The sequence below is a fragment of the Grammomys surdaster genome, unplaced genomic scaffold (genome assembly GCF_004785775.1).
Source record: "Grammomys surdaster isolate TR1022 unplaced genomic scaffold, NIH_TR_1.0 125919, whole genome shotgun sequence".
Lineage (NCBI taxonomy): Eukaryota > Metazoa > Chordata > Mammalia > Rodentia > Muridae > Grammomys > Grammomys surdaster.
This window is the reverse complement of record NW_021620743.1, coordinates 607,529-618,042: the sequence shown is the minus strand read 5'-3', so window position 1 is coordinate 618,042 and position 10,514 is coordinate 607,529. Positions and strand designations below refer to the sequence as shown.

At 37.0% G+C, this 10,514-nt stretch overlaps 1 protein-coding gene across 1 annotated transcript; it reads right to left on the bottom strand.

Annotated features, from left to right (window-relative positions):
- Window positions 1-2,500: 2,500 nt before the first annotated feature.
- Window positions 2,501-3,439, bottom strand: LOC114608525 (olfactory receptor 4X2-like). Its single transcript, XM_028752489.1, has one exon. It carries the CDS (start codon window positions 3,428-3,430, stop codon window positions 2,501-2,503), a length of 930 nt encoding a protein of 309 aa, XP_028608322.1. The 5' UTR covers window positions 3,431-3,439.
- Window positions 3,440-10,514: the final 7,075 nt, after the last annotated feature.

Here is a 10,514-nt window from a genome sequence, read left to right as displayed (position 1 = left end):
AAGGAAATTAGTTGATGAAAAGACAAAAGAAATAGATACAGATGCAGAGACTCGCTCATTTGTACACTTAGATATCCCATTAAAAACACTAAACTGAAAGCCTTCAAATATAGGGAAAAATGTAACATCAAAAGAGAGAATATATGTATATATGTGTGTACACACACACACACATAATTAAAAACAGGATAATTTTTTTTTAAAGAAAGAAAAGAAAATTGCTGGCACAGCATTATGAGAGAAGAAAGCTTCAAAGATGCCATTGAGTTTTTTTTCTTTTACTTGATATCTACAGCTCAACATGCAGCCAATTCTTAGGAGTACTTTGAAGGGGAAACAATTCTTTAATCTTCCTTACTCTTCATAGTTTTGTACAGTAAATGCCAGTAATGTTGCAGAACATTTTTCAGTTTTATGTTCTCTTAAGCTATTAAATAATTATACTTAGGCATAATTAGGTTATATGTTTTGGCAAGAATAGCACAGTTGTGTTGTGTTGTCTATGGAGCACAACATATGAGGATTTGTGTGCCATTACTTTTTCTCAGTACTAGTGATATTCACTTTGGGCAATTGTACAAGAGGTGGTTAAGAAGGTGCTTGTGTCATGATACAGTGTGATAGCTCATTAATTCATTTATTTCTCAGCCAAAATAAATAAATTGCTGAGGACCAGCCTCAGTTGTTACGAGGGTCTCAAGAATGGGAGGATTATATCTGTGCAAAATCAGAGTTTCAGGCAAGAATGCAGGTGAAGGCTGACAGGTTAGTCATTGCTGTTCTGAAGCTTAACTTGGAGACAGCTTTCAGGTTCTCTTTCTTTCTGTCTCTGTCTCTCTCTTTCTTCATGTTCGCCTCAATCTTTTATTGGTCACAGACTTCCTTGTATACAATAATACATAATCAAAAGCCTTTTTGTTATTTTCCCCAAGGCCATTATTTTCCTAAAAAAAACCCATGCAACTATGTCATCAACAAGCACAATGCACACATAAAGTCACAGTTCAGTGTCTGCAAAGGCAAGTTATATATTAACTTTTAACTCTCAGAGAAACCTCAAAATCACAGGTCATCTGGGCATGAACTTGTGGCTACAGCATTAGCATGAAAACAGAGAGGTGCTAAATAGGTCAGGGTAATGTTAATATTTTTAGCTTGTCTAAATTTACAGAATCTCTTTCTCCAATCTATTAAGCTCATCTGAATATCTATTTCTGCAGTGCTTTCTAAAATCTTTCCCATATGTGATATTAATTCCTCTTGCAGCTTCCCCCAGGGCTTCTTCACAAGCCTTAATTCTATCTCAGAGAAATTGTACTCTAGTTTCCTTAGGCAGGCAATGTCAGTGAGTCAATTCAGTATGTTCCAATATTTTCAGGAAGGTCAGTTCACTAATCCAATGGCTCCCTCATAGGGTCCAAATTCTTCTATTTTTTTTTATCATGTATAAGTATATATGTAATGTGTGTGTGTGTGTGTGTGTGTGTATCTTCCAGTTTTCCCCAATATTTCTGGATCAAACTTTCTATTATTAGAGATCCCCATTTGTGGGGGCTCTTACCATTTCTCAGTAATCCAATAGACCCAACTATTTCTTCTCTATCATGTCTCTTGTATTTTCTATGGACATGTTTGTCCTTAATGACCCAGGTTCAGTTCCTTTTCTTTGGTGTCTTCAATTTTCTTAACTACTAAAACTTCAGGTTTCTCAAAAACATGTCTTGCTTCAAATATTTCCTGATACAACTCAATTATTATGAGTTTGTTAAAATTTCCCAGAAAACAATTAAGGCAGTTAGCCTCCACATCAAGTATCCATTGTCCTGTTAGGCCTGGGTTGATTACTTGATTGACCAGGGCCAGAGCACTTTGTTCTTAATAAACATCAGACTACTATTGCCCTTGATCCCTTTCCCAGATTTTTTTTTTTATACCAGAGTTGTATTGGAGGACAAATATGGTATAGAAAAAGACAAAACAGATAAGCATACAAAAAAGAACAAAATCATCTGTATACTAGAAAGCCAGAGATGCACTCATTATTCAGGTTGACAGTGCTCCTGCAGTCAAAACTGTGGAATGTTCACAACCATGTCACACCTAACAATAAATAAATAAATCGATAAATAAATATTGTATTGAATTAGGTATTTGTTTCTATCACTTGTAAGACGAATTGTTCAAATTAAATCTATGGAACAAAAATATTTCTGCCCCATGTCATAGCAAAATTACCATAGAAAGTAAATATAAACCAAAAGAAGTATAGTCTAATATTCTGCTGCAAGTATTTGCTACATTATTATGGATAGTGGTAAGAATACAAACAATCTAAAATAAATAATTATATAACAGTATTTTAATAACAGGACCTAATTTTCAAGTAATTTAGAAGTTATTTAACAGCTACAATAATGCTAAATGAGCATTTCTTCCCCTCAGTGCCCATCAGTTTGAACTCAGCACCCTTCCAATAACAATGGGCAACAATATCCAGACTCTATTTCTCATCAACTTTCATTGTCCTGAACCATAGACTCTTCATGGTTTTCTTCACTTCTGCATTTCTCAGGGAGTAGATGAGAGGATTGAGGAGGGGAGTTATCACTGTGTAGAACACAGCAATCATCTTGTTTACAGGCAGGGTAGCAGAAGGCCTCAAATAGATGAAGACACATGGACCAAAGAACAATATAACCACAGTGACATGGGATCCACAGGTGGAGAGAGCTTTGCACCGTCCTTCAGCACTTTGAGTTCTTAAATGGAACAAGATGACGACATAGGATGCTAAAAGGACCACAAAACTTATCAAAGACAGTGTTCCCCCACTGGAAACAATCAGCAGACCAATGAGGAAGGTGTCTGAGCAGGCAAGTTTAAGCACAGGAAGCAAATCACAGAAATAATGGTCAATGATATTGGGGCCACAGAAGAGCAAATGAAAGATGAGAAGTATTTGGGCAAAGGAATGCACAAAGCCTCCTATCCATGCTGTTCCCACAAGGACAGAACACACCTTTTGATTCTTGATGCTGGTGTAGTGCAGGGGCTTGCAGATGGCCACATAATGGTCATAGGCCGTCACTGTGAGCAGGAAAATCTCAGCACCACCAAAGAAGTGCATGAAGAACAGTTGTGTCATGTAGCCCCATACAGATGTGGATTTCTTTTCAGCTAGGAGATCCAAGATGAGTTTGGGGACTGTTGTAGAGGAGTAGCAGATCTCCACAAAGGAGAGATAGCCGAGGAAGTAGTACACTGGAGATCCAAGACTTCTGCTGGCTACCACAGTGACCATCATGAGCAGATTCCCGAGCACAATGGCCATGTACAAGAACAGAAATATCACAAGGCAAATGTTCTCCACCTCTTTATTAGAAGAGAGTCTCAGAAAGAAGAACTCAGTCACATTGTGTATGTCAGCCATTAGGTGACACTTTGAAAGGAATGATCTGAAATTAAACAAAAGACTTCATGAAATAAGTAATTTAAATAAAACCTTTCACAGAAAACCTTGAACTAAGTATTAAAAGATAAGAAGGAGTTAGTAATTAAAATAAATATTTGCCAAAAAGACAGAGAAAATGTGAGCACATTGTGTATGACTGTAATTGAGCAGAAAATAACTAAATGAAAAGCAAAAATCCAAGAATACCCTTGGTATATGAAGGGGTCTTAGGAAGTTTGAACTTTACCTACAATCAATGAGGAATCATCAAGAATGTCTCCCAAAGTGAGGGACAGAAACTGAAGGAGGGGCCGTTTCAAGACCACTCCACCTGAGTATCTATCCCATGTGCAATCACCAAAGCTAGAGGCTGATGTGGAAGTCAGGAAGTGCATGCTGATAAGAGCCTGATATGGATATCTCCTCAGAGGTCTTCAAGAGTCTGACATACTCAGAGGCAGATGCTCACAACTAGCCATTGAACTGATCATGAGGTTCTCAATGGAGGAGTTAGAGTGAAGACTGAAGGAGAGCTGAAAGGGTTTGTGGCACCATGAGGAGAGCAACAATACCAACCAACCACAGCTCCCAGGGTCTAAACCACCAGCCTGGGAGCACTTAGGGAGGGATCCAGTGCTTCAGTTGAATATCCTTCTCCAAACAAGACTTCATTTGAGATTCTTGATGAGAAAGAAAGTCCTTGGTAGAGACATCCACCTTTCCAGACTTCTCTGCCCCTGAAATTCAATATGGAAAGCAAATGGTATCAGCCCACAGAACAGATCTGTTGTACTATTGTGAGGTCTGGTTCTAGCCTGATGATCTGAAGCATTTATTTAAATGTAAATGCTAAAGGTCAGGCTCAACCAAAATCAAGTGATGTTTGACACCAACTGTTCCTCAAAAAAAAAAAAAAAAGAAAGAAAGAAAAGAAAAGAAAAAAAAAAGAATGTCTCCACCTATGATCAAATGACCTTGCTTGTAGAGAGTTTAGTCAAAGAGGGATGATCAATCTTAAACTCATTAAATCTACTCATTTGGCAATATTGGGCAGCCAGGAGATTATTGTCATGACCAAGTTAGATGCTTTTCTAGTACTTTTGACATCTTAACTGTGCTTTCTACTACAAATTTCCTTGTTTTCCTTTCTACTGGCTCATTTCCATATCTTGGTTTAGATGGGGTGACATTTAACCTCTCTCATATGTATTAGTGCCTTCAGAAGACATGTAATTGATAAACTTCCCTGGACATTCAACATCCCTTAAGAGGACCAGAAGCCTGTGCAAGTCATATTCTGTGACCTTTATCCTGTTTCTTCTCATACATCACTGTCTATAGTTGTCTACTTGATGAAACCATTAAAGTTCAGACCATGGGCAGTTTTCTTTTTTTGCTGACATGCTCTTTCCTCCAAATATATATGCACCCAGTGTCAGTAGTCTGTCATTCTTTTAAAGTGCCCACTTATGCTCCAGGTCACTCTTTCCTAGAGTCATGCATATCTGGGTGTTCATATGTTTGTGCACTTGTACATGCATGTGTATATAGAAGCCAGAGGTTGACAGCACACATCTATAATTCCAACATTAGGTAATAAATAGTTAAAGCCCTGGAGCTCACTGTACAGTCAGTCTTGTGAAAGCTAGCAGCTCCAGGTTCAGTGAAATAACCTGACATGACAACATAAAACTGAGGACGATTTCTAACACTGACATTTGCTTTCCATAGACACAGATATATGTATATGTATATATCTCATCCATGCACAATTATCAAAGAGATTATTTTGTTAGTTTATAATATAAGAACAAATATAAAATTTGAGTTTAGCAAACCTGAAAGACTTCACTAAGGTATTTTTTCCCTTTTACTGAAGGTTTGAAATTATCTGAAGTTCCAGTTGTAATTTTGAACTCCTACTATAAGAGCAGTTCCCAACATGTTTTCTGTTCCAATCACCACAGTCTCATCACACACACGTGTAGGATGCCCTACTTCCTGGCCCCTTCTTTTCTGGCTGTCTTTAGTCAGAAGTAAGAAGACAATTAGAATAGATGACTGTTCTTCCTACCTAAAGATCACAGTTCCAACACCACAATGTGTGAGTTCTTGGATGAAGTCACTTATAAGTTGACTAACCTGAATAAGAATATCATCAGTCTATTTTTCTTATTGTTCTATAAACCAGACTCAGTTGAAAGTGTTTTCCATGGGTATCTGAAATGAAGACTCCACTCTTAAAGGATCGCAATCTCTTCCAACTCCCAGGCTGGAGGAAGTTATACTGAACCAGTAATTTAAACACCACAGTCTCTGAGGCCCTGTCTTGCCCATAGCCCAGGTGTGATAATACAGAGAGGTAGATAAAGTCTGGAACAACTGTGACCCCAGATTTCTCAGTTTTGCAAGTCACATTTTGCCATTCATGTAAAAATTCAATACCCACCTCAGTTGCCTTTGGATTTACTCTCACCCAGATCTATGTTTCCACTTTTTCTCTCCAGGCAAACAATTCAACCTGCATCTTTGTATCATGAAGCATATATCTAATCTTCTGGAGCCCTCCCTTTGAGCTGTCCAAAGAGTAACAAATAAATGTTTGTGTTTTTGATATTTCAAACTAGTATTTTTGTTGTAGAATCTCAGGTAACCTAAGAACATGTATTGTACATATACTCTAAACTGCCAAAAGCAGTCATCATACGTGTGTTGGTAAGGATGTACAGAAATAGTATCTCTCTAATCCTTGCTAGTTGGAGTGAATAGTTGTTCAGTCACTTTTTAAAGCAATTAAGCATGCCCTTCAGTAACAATTTTAAATGGAACTGCATATGCCAGAGAAACCTTTCCTCATGTAAGATAATCCTTACATGAGCACCTATATATGAAAAAAATATAGAAACAGCCAACACACATAAAATGGTAAAATAATTTTAATATATTCACTAGACAAGTTATTCATATTGGTAAATTGTGAAATATATGTATGGCTCTTTAAAATGTTAAGTGAAAATTCCAAGTCATAAGACTGTATGTCAATGGCATTATTTAGTAAAATCAGGACCATGAAAAACCAATATTTTAGTTACATATATTTATGTTACATTTAAAAAATATTTTGTTGACTTATTTATTAAGTGTGTGTGTGTGTGTAGAAGTTAGGAAGCTAGTATGGGACCATGTATGAAGAAAGCAGGTAAAACCATGTAGTATAATTGGAGAAAGGATAACAATGGAACAAGAATGGTTAAATAAGATGGGAGATGGGAGGACAGAATAGAGGAGACAATATGGGGAGGGAAAACTTAAAGACATTTGAAAATGCCATAATGAAACCTATCACTGTAGAAGCATCTTAAAATACATACATTATATACATACACAGAACATACATTACATAATACATATAGATACATACAGGAATACATACATACATGTACTTTTAAAAGCTTAAAAGGAGTCACACTATAAAGAGGTGACAATGCCTATCACAGCCATTACCAGCTACCAAATTAAAAGCCAATTGTTGGATATGGGTAACCTCTTTGTGAATTGCTGTTAGTAAGGTGCCATTGGTGCCACCCAAACATTACAAGTCATTGTCATTGCATTAGTTATTTTCCAGGCTAGATAGTAAAACTCTATTGCTGAAGACACCAAATACTTGTGTCATGGAATGTGGAGAATTTGTCCTGACTTGGAGTCTTTACCCCTGCAAGCTAGCTTTTACAGGTACTATGCACTCTAACTGGGGTAACAGGAATGAAAGGAAGAGTAATGGTCTTACTCATTGTGACCCCAGAAAGCTACAATAACAACTAGCCTTCCAAGATTAGTTCATTGGTACAATCAAATCCAAGAAAACATCAAAGACTTCGTCCACCATGATCAAGTAGGTTTTATTTCAGAGATGCAGTGATGGTTCAATATATGAAAATCTATCAATGGTCCTTCCAGTCTTCGTCCTAGAGCTCAGAAAATCTTGGGCTTCAGCTATGCACCCAATCCCATAAAACCCAGAGGAGGTGGGGATCCCAAGAGCTCTAACCCTGGCAGTATCTTAGGTAAGGAGACAGCAACACCTACCCCAAACAGAGAGTAACTGGGACCCAATAGGACCCAGGAATTCATCCCTGGCTAGGGGCACTGGATCCCTCTGGTCTGGGCCGAGCACTGAGAGATCTTGGGCTACAGTTCTAACCCCAGCAGCAAGACCCAACACAAACAGTTCTGACACAACCAAGATAATAGGAAAGACAGACTCCAGTCAGAGACAGCACAGGTAGCACTAAAGATAACCAGATGGTGAAAGCCAAGCACAAGAACATAAACATCAGCAACCCAGGGTATTTGGCATCATCAGAACCTAGTTCTCTGACAACAGAAAGTCCTAAATATCCAATCACACCAGGAAAGCAAGATTCAGATTTAAAATCACTTCTAATGATGATGATAGAGGACATTAAGAAGGACATAAATAACAATCTCAAAGAAACTGAAACAGGTAGAAGCCCTTAAAGGGGAAACACAAAATTCCCTTAAAGAATTACAAGAAAACACAACCAAATAGGTGATGAAATTGAACAAAACCATCAAGGACATAAAAATGTAAGTAGAAGCAATAAAGAAATCACAAAGGGAGACTACCCTGGAGATAGAAAACCTAGGAAAGAGATCAGGAGTCATAGATGCAAGCATCACCAACAGAATACAAGAGATAGAAGAGAGAATCTCAGGTGCAGAACATACCATAGAAAACATTGACACAACTGTCAAAGAAAATGCAAAGTACAAAAAGTTCCTAACCCAAAACATCCAGGAAATCTAGGACACAATAAGACTAAACCGAAGGATAATAGGTATAGAAGAGAGTGAAGATTCCCAACTTAAAGGACCAATAAATATCTTCAACAAAATTATAGAAGAAAACTTCCCTAGCCTAAAGAATGAGATGCCCATAAACAAACAAGAAGCCTACAGAACTCTAAATAGATTATACCAGAAAAGAAAACCTCCCATCACACAATAATCAAAACATCAAATGCACAAAACAAAGAAAGCATATTAAAAACAATATGGGAAAAAGGCTAAGTAACATATAAAGGCAGACCTATCAGAATTACACCAGACTTCTCACCAGATACTATAAAAGCCAGAAGATCCTGGCCTAATGTCATACAGACCCTAAGAGAACACAAATGCCAGCCCATGCTATTATACCCAGTAAAACTCAATTACCATAGATGGAGAAACAAAGATATTTCATGACAAAACAAAATTTACACAATATATTTCCACAAACCCAGCACTACAAAGAATAATAGAGGGAAAACTCCAAAACAAGGAGGGAAATTATACCTTAGAAAGCACAAGAAAGTAATCTTCTTCCAACAAATCCAAAAGAAGATAACAACACAAACATAATGCCACCACTAATAACAAAAATAACAGGAAGCAACAATTTCCTTTCCTTAATATCTCTTAACATCAATAGACTCAATCCCCCAAAAGAAAGACATAGACTAATGGACTGGATATGTAAACAAGACCCAGCATTTTGCTGCATACAGGAAACATACCTCAGTGACAAAGACAGACACTACCTTAGAGTAAAAGGCTGGAAAACATTTTTTTTTCAAGTAAATGGTCCTAAAAAACAAGCTGGAGTAGCCATTCTAATATCGAATAAAATCAACTTTCAACCTAAAGCTATCAAAAAAGATAAGGAAGGACATTTCATGCTTTTCAAAAGAAAAGTCAGCCAAGATGAACTCTCAACTCTGAACATATATGCACCAAATACAAGAGCATTCACTTTCATAAAAGAAACCTTACTAAAGCTCAGAGCACACATTGCACCTTAGACAATAATAGTGGGAAACTTAAACCCCCCACTCTCAGCAATGGACAGATCATGGAAACAGAAACTAAACAAATATACAGTGAAACTAACAGAAGTTATGAACCAAATGAATTTAACAGATATCTACAGAACATTTCATTCTAAAACAAAAGAATATACCTTTTTCTAAGCATCCCATGGTACTTTTTCCAAAATAGACCATATAATTGGTCCCAAAACAGACCTCAACAGATACAAGAAAATTGAAAAAAATCCCATGCATCCTATCAGATCACCATAGACTAAGGCTGGTCTTCACTAATGACAAAAACAATGGAAAGCCCACATACACGTGGAAACTAAACAACACTCTTCTCAACGATAGTGTGGTCAGGGAAGAAATAAAGAAAGAAATTAAAGACTTTTTAGAATTTAATGAAAATGAAGACACATCATACCAAAACTTATGGGACACAATGAAAGCAGTGCTAAGAGGAAAACTCATAGCTCTAAATGCCTACAAAAAGAAATTGGAGAGAGCATACTCTAGCAGCTTAACAACACACCTGAAAGCTCTAGAACAAAAAGAAGTAAACACACCAAAAAGGAGTACATAGCAGGAAATAAACTCAGGGCTGAAATCAACCAAGTAGAAACAAATAGAACTATACAAAGTATCAACAAAACCAGGAGCTGGTTCTTTGAGAAAATCAACAAGACAGATAAAGCCTTAGCCAGACTAACCAGAGGGCACAGAGATAGTATCCAAATTAATAAAATTAGAACTGAAAAGGGAGATATAGCAACAGAAACTGAAGAAATTCAAAAAAATCATCAGATACTACTACAAAAGCCAATACTCAACAAAATTGGAAAATCTGGACAAAATGGACAATTTTCTAGACAAATACCAGTTACTGAAGTCAAATCAGGCCCAGATAAACCATCTAAATAGTCCCATAACCCTGAAAGAAGTAGAAGCAGCCATTAAAAGTGTCCCCACCAAAAAAAGTCCGGACCAGATGGTTTTAGTGCAGAGTTCTACCAGATGATCAAAGAAAATCTAATACCAATTCTCTATAAACTGTTCCACTAAATAGAAGCAGAAGGAACACTACGCAATTCATTCTATGAAACCACAATTATACTCATACATAAACCACACATAGACTCAACAAAGAAAAAGCACTTCAGACCAATCTCCCTTATGAATATTGA

Excerpts from the sequence above, each read along its gene's own strand:
- LOC114608525 (XM_028752489.1), bottom strand. The coding sequence starts at position 3,430 with ATGGCTGACATACACAATGTGACTGAGTTCTTCTTTCTGAGACTCTCT.